Raw genomic sequence first — 24,679 nt, forward strand, 5'->3', positions numbered from 1 at the left:
AGCACCTCGCTGCCCAGTGAGATCCCGCTGCATGCAGCACGATCTCGTCCAGTCTTCCCGCGACGCCCATTAGGATATGTGTCATTTCTCCTGCACAGCATGATCCCTGGACAGAAAGGGTCTTGTTGATCTCCTTCAATTGGGCGCCGGCATGCTGAGAGTCTCCCAGATGACACAGAGAAAGCTAGCTAAGACGGCTGCACCTTCCCGGTCATGATCACCCTTGCGATGCAACCAACCCAGGTGGATTTCGGGGACCACTGTCTCTGAAAACATGAAGGGGAGCAAGGAAGATTGAGACAAGAATTTACCCATTTCACGACTACGTTGCTATCTTATCTCCGTCTGAGTTTGCAAGGTATAGTGCAGGAAGTAAAGGCGTTTTGCCGTCCTCCTGGGGCCAAGTAGGACCAAGGGGAGCATGCTTACTCGTGCGATAAGCAAAGGACGACACCGGTGTCACTCTATGCAAAACAATACCCCTTTGAGCAAATTGGCGCTACATGACTTTTCTGATATCCATGAAATGTGCATCTCTTTTCCCGTTCTCGACACCCTCACCCCGGGGGATCTCCGGATTCACGTCCGGCGCTCATAGTGCAAAACGCCTGTCCGGCGTATTCGGCAGATCGGCTGCCTTGTACTTATCAACATGTCACGAATGAAGAGATTCTCTTATCTGTTGCGGGACGTCCAACCGGACGGTCGAGATGAGCCAGGGCAGATGATATGATATCTGCACCGACATTGCGGGGATACGAGGTCTTCAGACAATGGCATTGGCTACCACAGTGGATTCTATTGTTCCGAAAAGCGAACGCAAGGCTGCCTCAAATCCTGAGGCTCGACCGCTCACAGTTTGCGTCCTATGTAAGACGGGGTTCAGCTACCTGGAGCAAGTACACAAAAGCACACAGCTGCATTCAAGTAGACAACTAAATTATTCTACATAGGTACTTGGGTAGGATGTTTGTAGGGAGAAGGTCATCTGTGGTTCTGGTTGTATTTCCATGCGCCGTCCATGGTTTGCCAGTGGGAAGTTTGTTAAGGATCTCTGTACGACCTAGCGCGGGGCATCGACGACCCCTCGCTTGGCCGTGCCTGAGCCTGACATCACACCTTTCCTTTTCCCGCCCATCGAACATTTCGCGAATTCGCCCTGTTCGTCTCCCCGCACGCGTGTGCCGTGCTGTGCCGCGCAGCATCCAGAGGAATTGCCCTGTCTGTTATCTCCCTGTTGAGCTTGAGCTCTGTCTCCGTGCCCCTGACGATTGGTTTGCCTGCGCTGCGAGGAGCTTTGGCTTTTGTGGTCCTGCCAGTCGGATTTTATTTAGAGTAGCTTAGGCCTTAGCTCCCCTGGTCATGTCCGCCTCCAGCGACGCCGTCTTCCACCGGCGGAACAAGCAGATCCAGGATGCCATTGACGGGCAGAACCTGAAGCAGGCGCTGCAGCTGTGCGAGAAGCGTATCAAGAAGGGCGAGCATACGAGGTTTTTGAGGGTGCGTTGTTCGTTTTTGTTCTTGTTCTCTTATCTACATCTACAATGCAATGCTGTTTTGATATCTTACACTACCTTGGAAAATGTAAATTGACACATGATATAAAATATACGAAAACAGGCATGGAAAGCCCACATCCTCTTCCGCCATGCGGACGAAGCTCACCACCAGCGTGGTATCGCGGAGACCCTCGAGATCTGCAACGCAGACCCGCCCACCACTGACCTCGACACGCTCGACATCCTGAATCAGACGCTGCGGAGACTCGACGGCCATGAAGGGACGATGCGCGCGCTCTGGGAGAAGGCGGCCAAGGCGAAACCGCAGGATCTGGAGGTGCAGATGAGGTGGTTCACGTATGCGTTTGAGGGCGGTGATTGGAAGTCGGCGCAGAAGGTTGGTCTTGTCTGGTTGAAGTCAATCGACGGGGTAATAAGCTGACCGTGTTGGGTTGCAGGCCGCGATGAGTCTCCAGAACAACTTCCCCAAGTCACGCAAGTACTACTTCTGGGCTATCTTCCTGTGCTACCTCATCACCGTCGATCCTGCCAGCTCCGATGCGGACCGCAAGCTCTTCGGGGCTCTGGCGTACCGCATGATCTCCAAGGCTGCGGACAGCGTCCCCTCTGATCCGGTATGCATATTTTCTTCCCATACTTCCTTCTTTTCTTGGCGCCTTACCTCCCAGTTTTCCGGTTTTACCCTCGACTCACAAATGATGATGGCGATTGCCCGCACAGAAGGAATTGCTGAGCCCGCCTAGAGCTATACAAACCTCCGAGGAGCTTCTCCTGCTCACGAAGATCTTCGAGCTGCAAGGACGGCATGCTGAAGTGGTCTCCATCCTCGACAGTGAGAATCTTGGCATCAGTTCCCGCGTCGTCCAGAACGACTGGTCTTTCGTCAGGGCCAAGCTGCTGAACTTGGAGAAGGCGGAGAAATGGGACGAAGGGCTGTCCTATGCGAAGAGTTTGCTTGACACGACCGACGCTGAGGCTCTGAAGGAGAGAGACGACTGGACCGTTTGGAACTTGTTGCTTTCTGCGACACAGAAGATTGATAAGCCTGAGTAGGTATCCATCAACCTGTGGTATGGGGATTAAGCGGGCTAATTTATAATAAAGTGCGGCACAGGAGACGCAGACGTTCATCGAGGGGTTTATCGAACGTCAGCCAAAGTCGCGCAATGCGCAGCTGGCCCGTCTTGAGCTGGTTCACTGGAAAGTACAGTCGGGTTCTCAAACGGCGGATGATCTGCTCTCTGCCTGCCAGGTGTACCTTGACCGTAACAGCAACAAGCTCTATTGCTTCGATGACCTGCAGAAGTATCTGGTGGCGCTTGGAAAGGACTCCATATTGAAGTTCCTGGAGCATGTAGCTAGCCATGTGGAGGAGCAGAGCAGTGGAAAGGTGGTACGTTGCTGTTTTCCGTCGCTGTTTTGGGTAAGATGCTAACTTTACAAGGATGATCCGTTCCAAGGCGTCGCAAAGATCAACGCTCTCAAGTTCGAATACTGCTTTAAGCTTTCGTCCGATGATAGTAGCGTCTCGAAAGAGCAGGTCGAAGATTTCGTCTCACGATGCCTGAAGGCATACCGCAGCCTGGCACGCCCCAGTCAAGACTCGTCTCCATCTACGATTGAGAGCCAGCCAAGCGATGATCTCTGCATCATCGCTGCCATGAGTCTGATCCGCTTCGACGCTGTTGCAAAGCAGGGCAAGGCCCCCAGCCCGGTGCTCATCCGTGCCGCTGGCGTCCTGGAGCATCTCCTTGTCAACTCGCCACACAACTATCAAGCCCTGCTTCTCCTTGTGCGAATCTACCTCCTCCTTGGAGCGGGATCCCTTGCCCTCAAGACCTTCAGCAAGCTCTCCGTCAAGCAGATGCAGTTCGAGACGGTCGCTCACAACCTGTTCACGCGTCTGTCGACTATTCACCCGCACTCTGCACCGCCGATCGAAGGCGCAGAATTCAGGGACTTCGATCCGCAGTCGGCGTTAGCGGTGGCTCTTACTTTCTATCGGAACGCTGACTTCACGACTACAAGAAGCCGCACGAGCGGTTTGGAATATGGCAGCTACGTCAATGTCGAGGGGAGTATCGAGCTTCAGAAGCGCCTGAGACAGAGCATCTGCCGGAGGATGTGGGCCCTTGATGTGAGACGGATGCAGAGGCTGGTTGGTGGTGATCCAGTCGGTCGTTATGATGAGCTTGGTTAGTTGCCTTCTCAATTTCGAACGGCTGACCTTTATTAACTTCGCCGAAACACAGCGAGAGATCCTTCGCCAGTGATTGACCAGCGGACGTTTGACGGTTTCATAAACTGTGAGGCTCCGGGTGCGCCAACTTTTGAGGAGCGGATGCGTCTGGGGCCGTTGCCTAAGGTTAGTATTCTATTCCTGATAACTGGAAATTTGATTAGATAGCTAACCATACGTAGGACCACTGGGTGAAATTTTCCATGGTTACAGATAGGCTCTTCACTCTTTTGAAGAACATGGCCGCTCAGAAGCCAACGGGCCCAGAAGCGGATCTACCAACCGTTGAAGAGCTGACTCGCTCTGCCCCCGAGTCCGAAATGACTTCTATTGAGATAGAAAACTCCAAAATTCACCTTGCCCTGCTGAAGATTGCCTCTCTTTTGAGCGGCTCGAAATCCGTCCCTGCAGACGAGCTTGACGGCCTCCTCACTCAAGTTGAGGAATATCTCACATCGACATCTCAGACCCTTACATCTGAAAACGGCCAGAACCCCGCCATCTTCTCCGATACGACCGTCTCCCTGCCACCTGAAAAGCCATCCGCGCTGCCATCCTGGCTCTACCTCCACCACAGCTTCTCCGTCCTCGAAACGCTCAAAGCCATCTCCCTCCTCGTCTCCGTCTCCTCAAAGAAAACCTCCAAATCCGCCCCGAAGATCTCCAAAGACCGCGCGGACCGTCTCGTCACGCTCGTGCGCCAGACCCACGAAGCCGTCAAGACGAACACCCGCACTCTCAAGTCCCGCATCTCGGAACCGGGCGTGCTCAGCGCGTTGGTCGATCTTGTCGTTGTTGGCGGTGCCGAGGGTGGAAAGCTGCGCGATGAGTTGGAGAACACGCTTGACACGGCTGCGCTGGAGGTGTTCTGTGGCGCGTTGATGGAGAGTTGGGAGGAGGGGCTTGATGGGGTTTTGGGGGTTAGTGTTTGATTGGCTGACTACCTATAGCGTTTGGTCGTGTCTGTGATATAGACATGTACGCATGTTGAGGAGATGTGTGTCATTGATATAGCACTAAGTGCATGTCTATGAGGTTCTATGTTGGGGAATGGAATACCTTTGGGGTATTCTTGAATGCGTGTGCATTTATCAAGCGTGATGACTTGAGATCCCTGACCTACTTTAGTTATAAGGAAAGACAAAAACTTTAAGACAATAAAAATGACGATAAATCCTTCCCAAACAGACACTTACATAGAAGACAATCAGGAGCAAAGCAAAGTCACCGTAACTAATTAGTTTTCTTACTTCTAAAAAGTTAAACAGGGATTCATATTCGTTCCCTTCGCGTATGCATTCTTTACATTCAAATCTAGCTAAGTATAGTATAGTATAGTACAGTATTCTATCGTAACCTGAAGCAGAGCACAGTATCTAGATACGGATCAGATCTGGTCTTGTAATGCCTAGATCTCGAAGCGTTATAGGGGGTGCCAGCCCGTAATAGCCTGTCGGCTATTACTGTGTAGCTTTTTTTTTTTGGCACAGCGGTCTAAGCCTAGAGGCTGGCGGCTTAGGCAGGTCTGACAGAAAAAAATTATATTGTAAGTTAGTAGACTAAATACCTCTATACTAATATATCTTACTGTCTTCTATCTTTAGTCTAGTGCTATAGAACATTCCCTGTTCTCTAATTAGCTAGCAACCTTAAACTGGCAGTGCAATATTATTAATTAATAGTTCACATGCCATCTTGTATAACATCTAGCTAGCAGGCAGCATCTGCTAAGGACTAGAGAATACAACTAAGTTAACATATCTTGAGATCCTTACAAACATCAGGCTGACATAAGGGACGATGTAAGCACAACTGTGACAGCTGCTGGAAACAGATTGGATGATGCCGCTTCAGGCGCCCTTCTAACCCGCACCTTCCACCACGGGCCTCTCTCGACCTTAGCTCCACGCGCACTCTCCCACAGACGAGGATCAGGCACAGGCGTCATGCATCCACCCGAATGTGAGGGAGCAACTTCATAGATAACCAACCAATGCCAACCAACCTACATACGACAGTCTACGCGCGCGCCAAAAAGTGCGTAACGACGAATTTAACTGCCTGTCTTCCCCCTCCCGTTCTCAAGAGTGAGTCTCCAATACACCTTGTTTGTATTTATACTCTAACTGCTCTAGCTGCACTGAGGCTGGCAGATGCCACAAGCTGCTACAGCTCTTTGACAAAATGGTGACTTTCGGGCTATCTTCTTATAGTGAAGATGTGATCCAGACATGGATGTCCCAAACACGCCGTTGTTTGCAATATCTTGAGATCACAAACCTGCCTTCACTTGAAAAATGGGTGGATAATTCAATTGCTAGCAGTAAGTGGTGATGCTACCACTGGTCCCTTCTGTTGCTAACACTCATAGAAAACCTTTCCTTTGAGATACTTCAGCTTGAACAGTGGTTGATCTTTGGAGTCAACCTGCTGATAAATCTGGAGGCCTTGAAGAGGAAGTTTACTGCCCTCTGGGTGTTGATCAGCTTCCAGGCCCTGTCCCGATCTGGACTAAACAGAATGGACAGCTGTGCTTGGACTGCAAGGTCGATGTAGTTTTTCATACCCAGTAGCGCCTCGATAGAGGCTTTGCACATGCTAGTCTCAGCACAAATGGAGGAGAAGAACGTAGCCGGCATTGAGGTTCCCTTGCACCAAATGGGCCTTTATTTGGTGCCTGGTGATACTCATGGAACTCTGAAATGTCATAGACCTTGAGCCCATACTCATGCAGGCTGCATTCGACATGGAAACGCTCATCGGATGTCTGGGCGGTCGTGTGGAGAACTGGCTGGGGATAGGCCACGAGCTCGTGGCAGTGGTCAGGGCGCAGTAGCACGTTGAGAAGGTAGAAGAGGAGGTTGGTTTGCATAAGTTGCTGGAAGACACCGAACTGCTGTGTGTAGCCCTTGGTGAACCCTTTCTTTTTGATCTTGGATGCTGCGTGGTGCGCAAATAGAGAGGACTCCTTAATGGCCGACTCTGCTAGTGTTGGCACTTGTGTTAGGGTTGAAAACCAATTGTCAAAGACACCGGGGATGCCAACAATACCCTCAGTGTAAAGTTGCTCCTTGACATGAAGTTTTGAAACGCCCAGGCGGGCAGTGTAACATCCAGGATAAAATCCCAGTTAACTGTGGAGGGATTGAAGGAGGCTGTCATGTCCGGCTTAAACCGGTATGGGAGGAGGGTGTTTTTTGGACGGTGGAATTTTCCATTGTTGAACCATAGCCAGGTCTTCTTGCCGTGGGTGGCTTCCCTCCATGATTCTGCGCTTTTTTCAGCAAAAGGCCACAGCTCACTGAGGCGTTTCAGCAGTTGCCCAGAGTCGATGTCTTTCGTGATAATATCTAGCGCCTTGGCGAGCTGCCGGAGGTGGTGAATGCAGAAGTTAGGGCGTGGGTCTATGCCTTCTTCGCAGCACAGTGTGATGATCATCTTCTTTCCCTCCCTTACTACAGAGAAGGTTACGAGCATCATCGAAGCTTCTGGGAAATTGTTGAAGGGCCTCAATCTTGAGAGTTGTCTTGTCAAAGCTGGCAGACCGCAGGCATTTGCATTCTTTGGCAGCTGAGGTTGTTGAATTATATGCAGCTGGCTGCTTGCCCATCTCTCATCATGCGGCTCGGCAGAAGGGGATGGCTGATTTTGAATGTCAGGTTCAGGATCAGGCCCGGCTGGCTGGACGTCCATCTCAGCGTGCGGCTGTGCTTCACCCTGGACTAAGTGGCTGGCGTGATGGGAGTTTCAGGAACAGGCACAGACTGTGACCTGCGCCCAGGAGTGTCCTGGAAGGCCGGTGGCAGGAGTTGCTCGCTGCGCCAGACTAAAGAAACTGTGTGGGATGGTATCGATGGTGTTGCAGTGGTGTGTTCTGTGCGATACTGGATCATGCCCTCAGGCCCAATTGCCAGCTTATACTTGTTAAGGTCCTCTTGAGAGAGCGTATGGGTATTCTTTGATGCATCAAGACGTGCGGCTGTCCGCAGTTAACCAATGGTGGGAATCAGGGTAAGACTCTTGCCGGATTTCATCGTCTCAAGCCGATCATACATAACCTTGATGAGTCGGTCCATGGCATGCTGGTAGTCACCACAGGCAAGGGCCAGAGTGCCGGCTGCCTTGACCTACCCATGAGTCGCACGGTGTTGATTGAGAAAGCGGTCCCCTGTAATCCCCAGCATCTGAGGACATTGTTCCGCGCATTAAGCACAGACTGCTCATTGCTTTTGCGGTTTTGTAATGCCTGATCAATCCTCTTCCATTCTGACTTGTATACTTCCGACTGTTTGAAAGAATTGAATCCAACAATGTATTTGCTGGCAAGGCTGTGCATGGCGATAAGTTTATCATCAATCAGCGATTGTGCTGCATCAGCAAGTTCGGAGAAGATGCCTGCTGCTTCAGTCATGACTTGAGTAAGTTCAGGCTGCGACAGCTCCTGTGCCCGAGCCTCAATGCGCTGAAGGCAGTCAGCAACTGATGTAAACGTTTCCCCTCTCAGTTCAAATGTGGTACTGGGCAAGGTGGGATGGGCCAGAGCCCCCCCCAAGGGAGAGGGCTCTGGCTTGCTCTTGCTCATTATTGGCCATAAGTCTGAAAGACTGTGAGGAACAAGTTAGCCAGGATTTTCCCAGAGAGTTCTACCGCGACATTTCCATGGATCGCATTTTGAACTGGTAGTTCAGAATGGGTCATGTGGGCGCTCCCATATACACTCACCGTGGCTAGGGTCTTTTGAATCTGAGGATAACGCGTCTGTTGTGCAGGTTGAAGATATCAACTGGGCTTGTTGTTGCGAGTGGGAGATGACTCTACAAGAGAGAAAGAGATGTGTAGTCAGGGCTCTATAAGATTCAGCTTAGGATGTGGCTAGAGACAGCCTGGAAAAACTGTAAGACCAAATCCCAGCTGCCTTGAAGGTCTGTATGTGGAGATATCAGCTGTTGAAGTGGAATCTCAACCTTACTGGAGCAGCAGGGACTGAGCATGTTATAATTCTGAACCGGCAACTATTATACTGAGTGTTAAGAGTTGGAAGGCCTTTAGACCTAGAGTAAGAGTTCTTTATCTTCTCTTTTCTTTAATTCTCACCTTTATCTTCTTCTCTACAACACCTTCTTTGCCCTCACATTCTTTTGTTCTTTACTTGCACTGCCTTTCCTCTTCGCTCTCAAATTGCAGCTAGCAACATAGGTGGTGGTATAGGCAACTGACATAGCTATGGTTTCCTCCACCAGCAGGCTGTTTAATGGGCTGTGCTGTTGATAGTACGCAACAGCTAATCTCTCTGCCTATGCAATCTTGAGCTTCCAGCACCTGATTTAATGTTGCTACTGCTGTCTGTGTGGCTCTAACACTTTGAATGACCTTTCAGCAGCAGGCTAAAGATCAGATCAAGTCAAGCAGCCACCCACTTAGCGCTTACTATGGCTACAGAGCTTTGTCTCCCCCTCTTTGTCGTCGCAGGACCTATACGATTCCACTCTTGATGTTCGCCTTAGGATGGAAGGTGATACAGAAACATCATACTCTGTATTCATTGAGCCTGAACAGCACTCGCTGAAGCAGATTCTTGATCCGTTTGTCCATCAGAGAGGAGCCCCATTTGGCCTCACTGTCAACAATTACACATGTTGGATGAACAACCAGCAGCTGCGGGCATTGGAATGGATGTTCTCCATGCATCATATCCGCGCCGGCACTACTCTAACACTCAAGCCAGTATGGGCCCTCTCCATCTGAACACTTGTATAGAAATCCCCCTTAATGACTTACAAATCTCTTTCTTTACACACAAGCCCACCCACATCGCACCCGAGCTATTAAGGCCGAGGACAAGAAGAACAGTGACAACGATGAGAACAGAAAGAATGATGAGAACGCCGACAACAAGCAGGATGTGAACAACCAGAACGCCAACAACTACAGCCGGGTTATTGACTTGACTGCCGAGAACTAGAACAGGTAGCCTTCCCTATATTCTATCTTCTCTTTGCATGTGCTTGCCAAATGTGGTCTGGATATACAATATTAATGTAGTGTTATAGTATACTTGCCAGTTACCTCTTTGATTGTGGTTGGGATAAGGATGGTAATGATGTTCTGCACTTTCACTGCTTAGAGGATGTATCTAAGGACTGAGCTATTCACGTCCTTTCTTCTTTTTGTTTGAGGCAACTTCAACACCTGACAGCCATTCGCTGTTAACGGTGTCTGACAAATAATAAATCCTACCAGCCACGAGCTATCCAAGAGACTGGCCAACTATTCACTGTTATTAGGTAGTCACCTGACACTAGCTACAGAGATAACAAACAACCTGTCTGCATCATCCTCCAGATTTTAGGCGCCCAGTAAATTTTTATAAACAATTTAATAAATAAGTATGACTTTTTCAAGCACTAACTGCCCAAGAAATATTGATGCTGTCAATATGGCTCAACCAAGCATTGTGGTGCGCATTCTACGCTTTATTTCAACAATCGTCAGAGATCTAATACGAAGTACATACTGCAGGACTCCGGAACCGGAACCAACATCGGCATCCCAAAAATCAACTCCGCCTCCTCGCTGAAGCTGGACATTGCCATCGTCGGAGCAGGTATTGCAAGCCTCTCAGCTGCGATCCCACTGGCGCAGAAAGGGCACTACATCACGGTGTATGAATCTGCACCAGAACTTTCGGAAGTATGACTTTCGTTTTTCTTTCGCGACGACATAAATCTATAATCCTCCGGAACATACGCTGAGAGTTGTTTTTGTTTTTTATGTCAAGATTGGTGCAGGCGTTCAAATGACGCCGAACGCCATCCGACTCTGGTACTCGTGGGGTCTAGGTCCCGATCTACTCAAGAATGCTGCGCTGCCGACGGGACTTAACGTTCGGCGTTGGAGGGATGGAGAGATGCTCTCGTACACGGGACTCACGCCCGATTTTGAGCAGAAGTTCGGTGCGCCGTACTTTGTTATACACCGAGCTCACATCCACGGCGTTTTGTATGAACATGCTCTCAAAGCTGGAGTTCGAGTACAGGTCGGGTGTAGAGTCATCGACTACGATTATGATGCACCGTGTGTAACTCTAGCACAGGGCGAAAGGATTCAAGCGGATTTGGTTGTGGCTGTGGATGGTGTTTCCACCAATTCCAGTGTACTATTATCCATACTGATACTAATATGATGACTTGTCAGGAATAAATTCCTTCGCACGCAGCCACTTCATGGGATCTGAAGCCTCAGGACCGCGTAGGGTCAGCACGGCCGCGTACAGACTGATCGTGGAAGTTGAGGATCTCAAGGCAGACCCTACAACGGCATGGATCGTTTCTAGTCCGAATTTGGATATCTGGTGAGTTCCCGGATCTATTAAACTGTTTATAGCAAAATCGATTTCTAATACCACTGCAGGGTCGGGAACGGCTGTTCAGCGATGACCTACATGATATGTAACGGCCAGAAACTGAATCTGGTCCTCTCCCACCCGACAAGTCCGATACGTCCAATATGAGTCAGGAAGAGACGAGAAAGGAGATGGAATCCTACTTCGGCAACTGGGATCCTGTGTATGTTGATGACTTCTCATTATGTTATGCGCTCTCCGATGGCTTATATTATTGACACTTTTCAGCTTAATGAAGATCGTACGGAAAATGCGTTCTATCCAGAATTACCCCCTGTTCGAGGTCGTCCCCTTCGAGAAACGGGTTTCCGAATCGGGAAAGTTCATGATACTGGGAGACGCGGCGCATGCCATGGTACCGTACCTATCAATGAGTATGTAAAGTGCAACAACCTTGATAATATATTCTCCTCTAGGCCTCTCCGGCTGACCAATGTCATAGGAGTCTCAATGGCTGTCGAAGACTCCGCAGCATTGGCAGAGTCAATCTCCTTTATCGATAAGAAGACCTTCACTTGGCTCTCAGACTCGTCGAATCCATGCGTATCAATCGCACGAGACGTGTCCAAGAGGCCAGTCTTTACAATGGAGGTGTGATTCACATGCTTGATGGACCCGAGCAGGAGGCTAGGGACGCTGCGATGAGGCCCTCTGTGGAAGGGAAATCCTACAGCAGGAGTCCGTACGGGATCAGCGATCCTGAGACGCAGCGGTGGTGCTATGGATATGATGTGGTGCAGGATGTACGTCAGAGGTGGTTGAGGCCATCTTCTCTCTGATATGTATAGGCAGCAATTACGGTGTTTAGAATATACTGAGTACGGAGTACCTAGAAGTGTAATTCTGGAGCGGGCAGCGCCAGTAGAATAGAATCTATAGCGATGGACATAGACGCGGTTGAATTTTCAGCACTTGAGGCATATGTTAAACAGAGAACAACTCACCAATACACTTCAATGTTAAGCGACCTATACTCCGTATTATCTCAGCCTTATCGACGAATGCCACATAATAAAGATCTCGAGAGGCTAGAAAGGAGAATGTTTAGGAGGACCGAAGGTACCTCAAAATTACGAAGTTATTTTATCATAACATCAACCAACAAACAGTTTCAGGAAACAAGCTCGCGTGAACTAGTGAATATTCCAGAAGCTGATGTTACTGTTAATCAGTCGTCCGCGACCACTGCCGATGTCTGGGCCGAATTGAAGTAGTAAGCAAGCCAATCTGATCAAAGACGGGCCTCTACTTTTCTTGGACGTACAGTCTTCCCAATCTGGTGATCGAGTGGTGAGAAACTTGGTGTATGTTCGCATCCAGATATTCACTTTGAAAGAGGATACCTATCATAAGAACTACTGACAGTCAGGTCCTGCAATATCATAATTTTGAAATAGTATCATGACGCTCATGGCATAAAAGCCTCGTAAGCTTCATCTACACATCCCATACTTTCATTTACGATGAATTCGATTCATACATAAAATCCTGCTGTACTGTAAACCAGCAAGTGACCTGGAGGTGGAAATTCCCAGGCCAGCACGTGACCCGGGGATTTAGCGGCTCTTGGCAACCCGCGCTTGGCGGATCGGGCTTCCGAGGTCCGAAGCCAGCTAGGTCTCGAGCCCTAAGCCCTAAGCCCTGGCTTCTCGCCTACGCACTGGGGCCTCGTCCAACCAAAACTCCGCGAACTTTGTCGAACTTCCACATCGACAATCGACGACTCGACGACAACCTCCATCCAGCAACCACCGTCGCCAACCCCTGTCACCAACCGTCGCGATGGCGAAAGAACGCACCGGAATCGTTGTCGGCTTGAACAAGGGCCACGTATGTGATGCCTCCCTCTATTTGCTTCCTGCCATCTGGGTTCGTGCCGTGTCGCTGAGGCCGAGGGGGAAACTTGCGATCGATTGATGGGCATTAAGAGAGACTGTGTCCGTTTGAAAATGGCGCCCTAGAAGGGGGACATTTTTCACCATCTCGTCATGTTGCTTTTCGTTCGCAATGTTTGCCCTCTCGAGAGTCTTGACCGACCGGCCGAATTGCACGGGATTTGGGATTTGGATTGAAGAACCAGAAAAGAAAAAGGAGCTGACGTCGGATTTCCTGTGAAATATAGAAAACTACGCCCTTCCAGACCCCCAAGAGCCGCATCAGCCGCACCAAGGGCCACCTCTCCCGCCGCACTGCCTTCGTCCGTGAGATCGTCAAGGAGGTCGCTGGTCTTGCCCCCTATGAGCGTCGTGTGGTCGAACTCCTGAGAAACGCTCAGGACAAGAGGGCTCGTAAGCTCGCCAAGAAGAGGGTACGTTCCTTTTTCTCGCAAAAGTCGCGTTACTTTGGGATACGGTCTGCGGAAGAGTTCTCTATGATGCCAATGGGGCTGCCGGTGGATGGAGTTTGAACGGAAGAAGCAGGAAACGGAGAGTTGGACATGCGATGCGCAGATTTCATGTCGCTGCAGCATAGTGGAGGAGAGAACTCGGAAGCAGACCGTCCCATCAATCATCCCAGTCAACGAGCACAGCACCAGAAAGGAGAGCTAACATCTTTCCCAACAGCTCGGTACCTTCGGCCGTGCCAAGCGCAAGGTCGACGAGATGCAGAAGGTCATTGCCGAGTCTCGTCGTACTGGTGGTCACTAAGTCTTTCGCATGATCCACGAGGATGAGCGTGACGAAGGTGTTTCTTGTTGGAAGGGAGCCAGGGACAGGGAAAAATTTTACATCAAGCATGCAATGCAAACAACGCGTTTCTCTTTTTGTTCATTTGTGTGGAAATGGGGATTTCCTTGTACTACGGGATGAACGGAAAGAAAAACGATTGATTGACAGGCAAAAAGGCTTAAAGGCATGGCATCAATTTTTCATATCATACCTTTTATGGGCAATGGAACTGGGGATTCGATCATCGTCCCTTGGGTCGGATCCGCCGGGATTTTTTTATTATTAAAGAAACCCCCCAGCATTGAAAATGAATTAAGAAGGGATATATACCACCAATCAACCTTCCGAACAAGCATAGGGCTGTGGCATAGCCCCTTTTTGTCTACGGCCCTTATTTATTGCCTAGCATTCTTCTGGCTGTCTGTCAGAGGATGATGCCATGAAGGAAATGGAACTGTTTCCCTTCCCTGGGTCCTCAGTTAGATCTATCTGGCGACCGACTCCACGACCAACGCTATCAATGCATCCCAACTCCCATCCAATAAGTGTTCCAAATTTCGTGAGGAGCATACGGTACTCTTATCCCATTGACCTTGTAGCTCTCATGACCCCATCATTCGACATGCCAATCATTACTGCGTAACTTTCATTCAGAGACTAGAAACTATCGTTCTTTCTATTCAACATGACAGACAAGATACATTTCAGACGCGGAGGCTTCTTTATCTTACGAATCACGAAGCCCTCACGCCTCTCGTAGCAAGCCTGCAAGGGTGATGTACAAAAAAAAAAAAGAAAAAGCCAATGCCTGTTCATTTCTTCCCTGGCATCTTGAACCACTTGGGCACGCCTCCGGTCTTCCTCGCGCCGGATTTACCCTCGCCGGCACCTCTCGATGCAGCACCAAGGCCTCCGGGCGCTCCCGACTTGCCCGTCTCCTCGGGCTCTTCAACTGCGGCCGGCACATCCTGCACCTTGAGCTCCTGGGCTTGGCTCCTCAGCTCCGGCTTCAGCAGCTTGGAGACGCTTCCCCGTGCAACGAGCGAGGCGCTCGGGTCCCAGGAGAAGTTCACCAGGACGCGGCCTTTCATACCGAGATCTCTGATCAGGGATGTGCTGTCCGAGTCCGGGATGACGGTCTTCTGGTTCTTGGCTCCAAGAGGACCCGGTCCGCCGGCGGCGAAGAACGACAGAGTGAAATTTTCACCTGCGATACTCTCGTCCAGACAGCCCCTTACGAAGTCGTAGAGCGCCTTTCCGGTGTCCTGCTGCCCGAACTTGGCGACCACCTGGCTCTGCTCGGGGAATCGGACCTTGACCTCCACCTCCGTGATGCTGGCTAGTTTCTCCTGCTCTGCGGCTGCCTTGGCGGCAATCTCCGCATCCGTTGGCAGACGGGTTGGGCGGGAGGAAAGATTTAGTCGGCGCTGATGGGATTGGGCATGTTCAACGGTCGGGATGTAATCGTTCTCATCGTAAGCTGCCTGGGCTGACTGAGGAGTTGTGCTGGTAGGAGGGCGGAAGACGGTGACAGGGCGGGAGGAAAAAGAGGGTGTTGATGGTGTTTCAGGGGTGGACACTTGGGGCAGGTCAGGCTGTGACACTGGTTCTGGTGCGGTGGTAGTAGAAGCTGGAGGGGCTTCGTCTGTAATCGGAGGAGACACCGGTGGAGGAGTCTGTTTGTTTGCATCCGTCACCACAGAAGTATGACCAGGTATAGCAGCGTCTGCGTTCTCGGCACCGACATCTTCAAAGGACTTGAAATACTCTCCGATCTTCAGCATTGCCTCCTCAAGTGGCTCCGGGGTAACCCGGAAGCTCAGCCTCAGTAGAATATTCCCACTGTTGAAACCCAGCTGCGCAAGCGACTTCTGCAGATCTGTGAAGGAGGACAGTTCTCTTCCCATGACCTGAATCACAGGAGTCTGATAGTATAGTCTTCCCGCTCCAGCGTCTCCGCTGGGCACTCCTCTGGCTGTCAGGTTCCGTGTCGACCCATTGCCCGCTACCCCAGCCTCGAACTTCCGTAATATCATCCATAGCGTCGTGGAGCTGGGGAACTTGTCAGTAAGGCGCCCGTTGGGTGCGTCTTGCGCTTCTGATTCAGGCAGTTGTAATGCGACAGTGACGACAGACGGAGACCGTGAGAGCTGAACCAGCTCGAGCTTGGCACCGGAACTGAGGCCAGACAGACGGATCGCGAGGGAAAGATCAAGCTGCTTGCCCTGGTGTCTTTTGCGACCAAGTTAGTCCGACTGATATCCCCGTCACACGCGCATCACTGTCAGAGGCGCTGCGCACTCACTTCAATCCATACTGGCTCGCATTAAGGCCAAGCTTGGAGCACGCCTCCTGCAAGACGTCAGTCAGATGTTTCTGTGGAGTAGTCTTAACGACCGCTCGTCGAGCAGTCGAGTCTATGACCACGACGTGGGAGCTCATGGCTGCCCGTGGATCAGAGCGGGCTTGATATTGCGGGGCAGCGTCCGCAGGAAGCTGAGCGGCTGCAGGACGGAGCAGTCCTCTCAGGTAAACAGATGCAGTATGTAGAGATCTGACGACGCTGGCTAGTACGGGAATAGGTCTGTCTCTTTGATCCCTGTGCAAATGGAGTGAATGTGCAGCGTAGAAGTTGCCTCTGCGGTGCTTCGATGCCCTTCGCCGGGCAAGCAGGCAGCGGGCGAATCGTCATCCGGACGAGCTGTCGGGCGGCCCGAGCTTCTAAGCGGCTCACGCGTGTCTCGACCTGAACTGCGGACGAGAGCATCAGCGACCTCATACTCCAGCCCTGCGCACCCCGATACCTGCCATCAGTCCCTTCTCCCTCTCTGGGAAGCTCCTCGGCCTTCCTATCTCTCGTCGTTCCGTAGTAATCCATCCCTTCCGACCATGGTGAGTGCCAGCGTCCAGTGTGATACGTGCATCCCAGGTTAACCGATGACAGGCCTCTCCCTTCGATATAAGTACAGTCCCCCACCTGCTTCTCTACCTCTGGCTGCTACCTGTCGATAGCATATTGACCTATTTCTCCAGATGGCGGTGCTTGCGTCGCCATGGTGGGCAAGGACTGCGTCGCAATCGCCTGCGATCTCCGCCTAGGTATGCAGGCACTCACCGTATCGAACAACTTCCCCAAGATCTTCAACTACGCACCATCGGTGTACCTCGGTTTGACGGGCCTGGCGACCGACGTCACCACCGTCGGAGATCTCTTCCGCTACAAGGTCAACCTGTACCGGCTACGCGAGGAGCGACACATCTCCCCTCAGACCCTGGCCAACCTGGTCAGCTCGAGCCTGTATGAGAGACGGTTCGGGCCGTGGTTCGTCAGCCCCGTGCTTGCGGGCATAAACCACACGACAGGAAAGCCGTTCATCTGCGGGTTCGACAGCATCGGATGCATTGACTACGCGAAGGACTTCATTGTCAGCGGTACCGCCAGCGAGCAGCTGTTCGGTACCTGTGAGAGTCTGTGGGAGCCGAATCTGGTGCGTGCAACCCGTTTCTCTTCCGGAACTGCTCACTAAATGAAATTCAGGGCCCCGAGGAACTGTTCGAGACTATCTCCCAGGCCCTCCTGAACGCTGTCGACAGAGACGCTCTCTCGGGCTGGGGTGCACATGTCTACATCATAGAGAAGGACAAGGTCACCAAGCGGTTACTGAAGGGAAGACAGGATTAGACGGGGTTCTCTGGGCTATGGACATGTTCTTTTTTTAAACGAAAAAAAAAAATAAATAAAGATTTACGGCGGCTCGGTCTCCACTTGGAGGAATGATAATAACGCACATGTGGCTAGCAAGACGGCGGGGACGATGACAGAAACTTGAAAGAAACGGGCTGGAGGAAGAAACCATCAGCTCTAATCTGTATGTTTACTGCACCTGAAACACCTACGCTGATAGGTCTTAATGGTCAGCATCTGGGTGGTTTTGCATACGACGGGAACATCATGGCTCTGCAGGTTCTTTCTTATACGAAGTGTTTTCTGCAGTACTGGATCAGTTATCGACCTTCTTCTGGCCATTTCTCACCAACTCCGCATGTTACGTACGTTCCCATCGGGTTCTCGAAGCCGTGCAGCTAACACTCAACGTAACCCTTCCCTCCACAACACCGAACTCGTACATCCTTTGAAATCTCGTACCAGAGGATACATAACATTCCAGGGGCTTTACAATGTCATCTCGATTAGCCCAGTTCCACCGGCACCGTGATAAGCATAGGCAACTATAATATTTTGTCTTGTCTTGGCAAAAAAAGATAAAGCTATTAGTATCACATCACATGGCACCCCAGTACACATCTTAATTAGCTAGGCAGCGCGGGGTCCGGCGCGGGGATAAGAAGGTTCGGAGGATTCGACACCATGTAGATAAGTAGGTAGTTACACACATTTCTTTACTACTCAATTCAAGCAGTTTATTGAGATTCTTCTGTCAGCAGCGGGTTGTTTTATCGCTTATTAGGACAGTGGACCTAGCATTCGTTGATTTTGCTATCCATATAGACGTCTCGTGCCTTCCCACGTCCATACGGTCCACCTACTCGACAAGGTATTGTACCTTTCGCCACTACGCTATCAGTATGACTTGCAATTCTGGACGCGGGACCAAGAAAAACAGACACTGAAGGCTCCAGTGGATTGGAGGCTACCGTAGTCTACAATTAGTGATTCTCATGTTCTGGTTCCGGTTCTGTGATCTTCATCATGTAGTGTGTATCTAATGGCTCAAGAATGACTGAAAATGAATATCACCGGAGCATAGGTCTTGTGTTACACACCTCTCTCTCTCTCTCTCTCTCTCTTCCTGCTTGTCTCTTGTCTGTCTGTCTGGCTGGACAGCATAGCACCGGTACCCGTATCACTAGGTACCAACTGCACTATTCCACGAGCCATAACGAACGAGAACAGAGCATATCTTGGTTTAATCTTTCTAGGCCTTGAAAGAGATCGGGTCGGGTCTATGCTTCCATTAAAATGTAGAGGCTGGAAGGTACTAGCAGGTGTATTGTGACAAAAATAAAATAAATAAATTCATTCGATCCTTAATAGAGATAGGGATAGAAGGATCTGGTATGGTTCATCAAGAACAATGGAGTGCGTGCAAACTTCGTGCTCACCTGCGATGTGTTGGGTGTCCGCCCGTGGACCGTGTGTTTATGTGCCCGATTGGCAATGGGCTTGGGCTTCATCGGTTCCATGGCTCTTGACTCGGGATCGGGATCGGTTACTATTAATATAGTATACACCTGGGTCGTCCGAAGGACGGGGTGGAGTACGGACCTGGCTCCCTCGTTTTGTATTATTCTTTTATTCTCTGGTTTATATGGTGGATCGTCGGAGGAAAGAAGAAAAGTGGGGGAAGAGACGGAGCTGACGATCGGCTCGGGGGGGTTATATATAAAGTATCAACTACCCCATACTACTATATGCTATATTAAGCATGGCATGTAAAATCATCGATGTCAGGTGAACAATCGTCATGCATGGACGGCATCTTGCTTCGGTTCATCAATGACTTGCTGCCAAGTTCACATCTGGACTACAGTAGCAGCAGATGCAGAAAACGGAACAAAAGAACGGCCAGCGCAGGAACGCTACACCGCAGAAAGATGGTTGTGGCCTTTGGCGACAAGGAAGTCACGGGATGGGATGAGACTGTAGGAATCCGGGCAATGATGCATGTATCTTGCATTAAGGCAGGTAAGAAGTACTGCGTATAATGTTATAGTTGTTCGTCGTGTCTGGGTGCCTAAAATGGATAATGAATATGGTGCCTAAAAAGCTAGGCGTCTAGTTTAGTGGAAAATTTGTCATTTGTTTTTTAATTTGGCACATGCAGAAGGAGATCAGCCCGACTTGTGTCTCGTGCACTTCACTAAGTGCTACTACTACTCCATGCTTATCTGAGGTCGAGGTGAGATCCCCCCCGGAATATTTCCCTTACCTGTTAGGGTTGCACAAGGTATCTGGCCAGACTGGCCGGTTTTTTCTTCAACAACTATCGTGACTAGGATATGCAGGTGGTTTATTTCGGACAGGACGGGGTTTTTTTTCATAATTCATCGCTTCCAGAAAAGAACACTGGGGGCACCTGTACCACCTGGGTAAGCAAGTCGACACGACGAAGATCCACCACCGATCGATTCTCCCCACATTCGCAGTGGCCTCAGGAAGACGCGATGACGGCAGCGGCTGGCATGGCGGGTCCATGTCGTTCTAGAATCTCTTGAACATCGCTTTTTCGTCTTCCGTCCTCTCCCGCGGCTGTGGACGAGAGAGGGCTGATTCGCTGTGCGAAGGCGGTCGAGAACGATCGCAAGAGGAGCAGCATTTAGTAGCAATGTTAGCGATCGTTAGCGATTGATGGGGCAGGAGTATATGTGTACACGAGACTCAGCAGTATCCCTCCATAGTGTATACAGCCCTGGAGAGGGCTGGACTGTAGCCAGGTACTCCGGAGAAGACAAAGAACTCCGCAGGCTGCAGATACCAGGATCCCAAAAATCGGGCTTTTGTATAAAATTAAGAAAGATTGCGATGGGCGCGAGCCGTGAGATCGGGGAAGGCAGGCCGGACCCGAGGCCGCGCCCCAAGAGAGCATAAGCCCAGAGTCTCTCCTCTCTCCCATCTCCTACGACTGTCCTTCCATTCCATCCTTGTCCTCAGCCTCATCCTCCCTTCGCCCTCAGGAGGCTGTCTTCCGTTCTTCCTACATGTCTCTCCCTCTCGATCCACCCGAGCGCTGAGATCCTCTTGCTGTGCCGCAGATCCACCGCAGTGTGTGGTTGTTCCCCACGCTGCTCCCCGTGGACGAGGGCTTTGCATCCGATCCCGATCTCCCATCCCCTTTCAATGTGCCTGCAGGCGTCCGTCAAACCCCCTCTTCACTGTCCAAAAACCGCTGTCGTCAGCGGTGGTGCGATGAGATCGGCGCCTCGCCTTCCCCCCAGAGCGTCACGGAGATAGCTCTCCGGAAAGTATAAGGCCCTGGTCCTCCTGTCCCGTGCTGCTCCCACGGCCGCTCAATGCTTGCATGCAAAGTAATGTATGTCCGTCGAAATCATAGCCAGTGTCGCACGCTGGGCCATTTTGCTGTTAGAATACGTGGAGGAGTAAAGAAAAGAGAACAGAGGGAGCTTGATGGCTGACGCAGGCATAGACACATCCAGATCGATAGAAAACAATGCTTTGCGCCCTGCCCAGACGGCCGTCTAGTGGATTCGTGCATGTCTCGATAACGTTGTTCGCTCTGGCTTCCCGACCATTATAGTTTTCCGATCAATTGCATCCCGCTCCGGTCGGAAAGAGGCGAGCTGCTTCGCAAAGAGACCATGTCCGATCCTGAGAACCCGAAGCCCCCCAATCCCGCCCCCCATGGCAGTCGCCAGCTACCCTTCCTCCCCCGCAAATCTCTCTGCCTGTCCAGCGACCGTCCGGGCGTCGCAGTCCACGGTGATGACTCCCAGTTCGCCGAGTCAGTCACCAAGCACTTCGACGCGGCCCAGAGCAATGCGGCCGAACGACTGGTAGCACTGAAAGAGGAGCTTAGGGCTGCGGACACGGAGAAGTTCTGGAAGCGGCTGATGGAAGGCATGACCTCGATCTGCAATGCGCAGTATGCGTTTGTGGCCAAGAGAATCCTGTCCGACGACGAGGACTCGGCCGTCGAAATGCCGCCAATCGGAGAACCGGGCTCGTGTCTGCTGGGGATTGCCTTCTACTATAATGATGGGCACAAGATCGAGGGGATGCAGAGAGATTTCAAGTACTTCGCCTGCGGCGCACCATGCGCTCACATGAAACATGACAAGGTCTTTCTGATACCAGAGAAGTTGGGCTCTTTCATACAGGACAATCCCGTTGAGCTTCCTTTTTCAGCAGAGGCGTATCTGGGCGTTCCATTATTTTCAGAAGGCAAGTGTTTCGCTCATTTTGGAATGATGTGGTCCGAAGAAGGGCTACAGAGGAGGGACCTGTCGTGGTCATACCTGGAAATGATCCTTCATTCGTTGGAAGAAATGGTGCTTCAGCGAATCCTGGCTGGTGACGGCTTTGCAAGAAGAGAGCCACAGCCGGCTGGCATTGAGAATAATAATAATGCCCCTGCAAAGCAGAATCCCCCGGCAAACTCGCCCCGGGTCATCCCACATCAAGACACCGTCTTCACGTCTCAGCCTCTCAAGCCGTATGCTCGGAGCCTGTCCCACGAGCTCCGAACCCCCATGCAGGGGGTCGTCGGTATGCTGGACGTCATGCACGCCACGGTGCAAGAGGCCCTTGAGAGTAAGCAGTCTGCCAAGGCTTGCCGTCTTTTCCAGGGCCTCAAAGAGAACATCGAAATAGTCCAAGGTCAGTGAAAATGATGTTATCCGTGACTTGTATCCCGGGGCTTACCCGATCCACACAGATAGTGCTAGACGGGCAGTTACCGCGGCTGAGAACGTCGTGCACGCCTACGACTTAAACATGCAAGTCCCAGAGACGCCAAAGAAGGAGCTGGAAGATGAGATCCTGGGTGGCCCGGTGCCGTCACAAGCAGGGACATATGACAGTCGTCCCAATATTCTCATCGAGGGCAGCAATATTTCTGTCAACCCGTATAAGCGACGGCGAAGCAGCCCTGTTGAATGGAGCTTTGGCCCCCCGCCCAAACACAGGTCACCCCGAGTGCCTCCCAGGAGGGAGCTCTCCCCCCGCAGTGAAGAGGTGAAGAATGCCGTTCACGAGAGTGACGAGATTGTCCATGCTGCCCCTGAGCGCCAGATGAAAGAGATGGTCGTCAACGCTGTTGCTCAACGCCCGTCGCTTGCTGCCCGAAGATCGGCGTCCCGTATCATTCTTGATGGAGCTAATCTGTTGGGGCCTGTGCTGAGACACACCAAGATTCGCGATCTACTTCGTCTAGTCATCAACGAGTCCCTCCATGTCGGTGGCCGGCCGGATTCGGTTGTAGGAGAGGCGACAGACCTGGGGGAGAAGATCGAGCTTCGTATGCGGACTTCCAGCGGCCAAGCTTCGTCGAAGGTCATAGAGTGGTCGGTCGATCCTTCGGTTCCCGAATCTCTCCTTGTTGATGAGCGGGATCTTGCCAAACTGATCTCGTGCGTGTTCCTTAATGCGGTGAAGTTTACGGAAAGCGGACGGATCACCGTCGCCGCAATGCTCAGCGCCAGCGAGACTCACCATGTCTTGATTAAAATCTGTGATACGGGCACAGGCATTCCGGAGGACTTTCTGCCCAACCTTTTCAAACCTTTCGCTCGTGAAGATGACTCTACAACGCGAAGCAGAGATGGCCTTGGCCTCGGACTGCTTGTTGCTAAGGGTCTGTCAAAGAAGATGGGCGGTGATTTGAAATGCGTACGATCCTCTACTTCAGGGCCAGACCGGGGTTCAGAATTCGAAATCAACGTGCCTGTCGACCCGGCCGATTCACCCGGCAGACCAACTACGCCTTCCAAGCAAACCCCGACGCCACCGCAGTGTAGCTTCCGACGGGGATCGTCCAGCTCCCAGAAGTCGGCAAAGACCGGCGGCGATGCAGTATCACCTCTCCAGGCTCCTGCGTCTCGCCGCACCAGCCAGGTTTCACAGCAACTTTCTCCGAATCCGACAGAGGCCGGTACCTCTCAGATACCCTTTCGCCTCTCTTGCACCCCGAGATGCGGCCCTATGACGATGAACGGTGATGTTCACGACCGTGCCCTGGCAGAGAAATACCCTCTTACATTTTTAGTCGCAGAGGATAACAAAATCAACAGACGGATCTTAGTCAACATGCTGGGAAAACTCGGTTACCATGACGTTTATGAGGCTTATGACGGAAGGGAAGCGGTGCGCATCATGCACGAAATTCTACTATCTCACTCTCCTATGCCTTCACCTGTTACTCCTCCCGCGCGAGACGGCAGGGATAACAGCCCGGAAAAATCGCTCTTGCCAGGTGGCCGGGACCAGACCAAGAAGCTGAAGCCGGTAGATGTAGTTTTGATGGATCTCTGGATGCCGGAAATGGATGGATATGAAGCGACAACTCGAATCTTTGAACTGGTTGATGAGCATCACAACCGCCTGAGCAATCCCAACTCGGTAAGCGATCAGAACGGGCAGCAGCGGCAGCGCCGTGATTCCTTTTCCAAAGATTTCAGCGATGACAGCAGCTCGCCGTCATCCTTGCCGCTGTCCCCGACGGTCCTTGCAGTCAGCGCAGACGTGACTGACGAAGCGCTGGGACGTGCCTGCAAGGTAGGGATGGAAGGCTACATGACCAAACCGTACAAATTGAGCGACCTCCAGCGCCTGATCGTCAATTTCTGCGGCGGCAAGGAGAACCCGCGAGGACGGTCGCGAGAAAAGATGCAGTCTAACGGGACGAGCAAGTCATCATGAAGTACACTGCGGGGTTTTGTTAGCCCACGACATTAATTATCTACTTTACCACCACTCTCGGGACTTTTGCTTCCACGGCGGGAACCTGATGACCTTTCGTTTGTCTGTGACCTAGCTTTTTGTTGTAATTACGAGAACATTTTCCCTTTTCACTTATTTCTTCCTTTCTTTTGTTAATGATTTATGTATGGCATTGGGTTAGGCGGTTCGACCTTGAAAGAAAAGCCACATATTACTTATATACATACTTACATAGCATAGGTTAGACACCCGTGTTTTGGAATAGGGAACATAACATCCTGCTCGTCGTGATACTCGATGATCTTAGAATCTTTTTGGATATCCTTTGCTCTTAGCTTCCGCGAGGCCTGCCTGCTCAGCCTCACCTGCGCTCGTATAACGGGCCCTCCGCTTCTTGGCTACCCATCCACCCGCTCGTGTTGTTCCAGCGGG

At 51.2% G+C, this 24,679-nt stretch overlaps 9 protein-coding genes across 9 annotated transcripts; 7 read left to right on the forward strand and 2 right to left on the reverse strand.

The window, feature by feature from the left end:
* Positions 1–1,362: 1,362 nt before the first annotated feature.
* VTN00DRAFT_8502 (uncharacterized protein) lies at positions 1,363–4,691 on the forward strand (the record flags this gene model as incomplete). Its single annotated transcript, XM_069435364.1, has 8 exons — positions 1,363–1,500; positions 1,621–1,896; positions 1,958–2,134; positions 2,241–2,569; positions 2,625–2,913; positions 2,965–3,715; positions 3,773–3,885; positions 3,942–4,691. The coding sequence occupies 8 exons, from the start codon at positions 1,363–1,365 to the stop codon at positions 4,689–4,691; spliced, it is 2,823 nt and encodes a 940-aa protein (XP_069285317.1).
* Positions 4,692–6,152: 1,461 nt separating this feature from the next.
* On the reverse strand, positions 6,153–8,341 carry VTN00DRAFT_8503 (uncharacterized protein; the record flags this gene model as incomplete). The annotated part of the gene is made up of 5 exons (XM_069435365.1): positions 6,153–6,230; positions 6,326–6,829; positions 6,895–7,489; positions 7,525–7,738; positions 7,891–8,341. 5 exons carry the CDS (start codon positions 8,339–8,341, stop codon positions 6,153–6,155), a joined length of 1,842 nt encoding a protein of 613 aa, XP_069285318.1.
* A 923-nt stretch (positions 8,342–9,264) lies between these two features.
* Positions 9,265–9,721, forward strand: VTN00DRAFT_8504 (uncharacterized protein; the record flags this gene model as incomplete). Its single annotated transcript, XM_069435366.1, has 2 exons — positions 9,265–9,483; positions 9,590–9,721. The coding sequence occupies 2 exons, from the start codon at positions 9,265–9,267 to the stop codon at positions 9,719–9,721; spliced, it is 351 nt and encodes a 116-aa protein (XP_069285319.1).
* Positions 9,722–10,195: 474 nt separating this feature from the next.
* VTN00DRAFT_8505 (uncharacterized protein) lies at positions 10,196–11,114 on the forward strand (the record flags this gene model as incomplete). The annotated part of the gene is made up of 4 exons (XM_069435367.1): positions 10,196–10,216; positions 10,279–10,449; positions 10,538–10,892; positions 10,954–11,114. 4 exons carry the CDS (start codon positions 10,196–10,198, stop codon positions 11,112–11,114), a joined length of 708 nt encoding a protein of 235 aa, XP_069285320.1.
* A 151-nt stretch (positions 11,115–11,265) lies between these two features.
* On the forward strand, positions 11,266–11,758 carry VTN00DRAFT_8506 (uncharacterized protein; the record flags this gene model as incomplete). Its single annotated transcript, XM_069435368.1, has 3 exons — positions 11,266–11,324; positions 11,390–11,535; positions 11,604–11,758. 3 exons carry the CDS (start codon positions 11,266–11,268, stop codon positions 11,756–11,758), a joined length of 360 nt encoding a protein of 119 aa, XP_069285321.1.
* Positions 11,759–12,943: 1,185 nt separating this feature from the next.
* VTN00DRAFT_8507 (60S ribosomal protein eL36) lies at positions 12,944–13,809 on the forward strand (the record flags this gene model as incomplete). The annotated part of the gene is made up of 3 exons (XM_069435369.1): positions 12,944–12,991; positions 13,284–13,469; positions 13,726–13,809. 3 exons carry the CDS (start codon positions 12,944–12,946, stop codon positions 13,807–13,809), a joined length of 318 nt encoding a protein of 105 aa, XP_069285322.1.
* Positions 13,810–14,642: 833 nt separating this feature from the next.
* VTN00DRAFT_8508 (uncharacterized protein) lies at positions 14,643–16,272 on the reverse strand (the record flags this gene model as incomplete). The annotated part of the gene is made up of 2 exons (XM_069435370.1): positions 14,643–16,062; positions 16,136–16,272. 2 exons carry the CDS (start codon positions 16,270–16,272, stop codon positions 14,643–14,645), a joined length of 1,557 nt encoding a protein of 518 aa, XP_069285323.1.
* A 611-nt stretch (positions 16,273–16,883) lies between these two features.
* Positions 16,884–17,512, forward strand: VTN00DRAFT_8509 (uncharacterized protein; the record flags this gene model as incomplete). Its single annotated transcript, XM_069435371.1, has 2 exons — positions 16,884–17,318; positions 17,369–17,512. The coding sequence occupies 2 exons, from the start codon at positions 16,884–16,886 to the stop codon at positions 17,510–17,512; spliced, it is 579 nt and encodes a 192-aa protein (XP_069285324.1).
* Positions 17,513–21,168: 3,656 nt separating this feature from the next.
* On the forward strand, positions 21,169–24,226 carry VTN00DRAFT_8510 (uncharacterized protein; the record flags this gene model as incomplete). Its single annotated transcript, XM_069435373.1, has 2 exons — positions 21,169–22,186; positions 22,245–24,226. 2 exons carry the CDS (start codon positions 21,169–21,171, stop codon positions 24,224–24,226), a joined length of 3,000 nt encoding a protein of 999 aa, XP_069285325.1.
* Positions 24,227–24,679: the final 453 nt, after the last annotated feature.

This window comes from Thermoascus crustaceus, assembly GCF_041956765.1.
Source record: "Thermoascus crustaceus strain CBS 181.67 unplaced genomic scaffold VTN00scaffold_6, whole genome shotgun sequence".
Taxonomy (NCBI): Eukaryota; Fungi; Ascomycota; class Eurotiomycetes; order Eurotiales; family Thermoascaceae; genus Thermoascus; species Thermoascus crustaceus.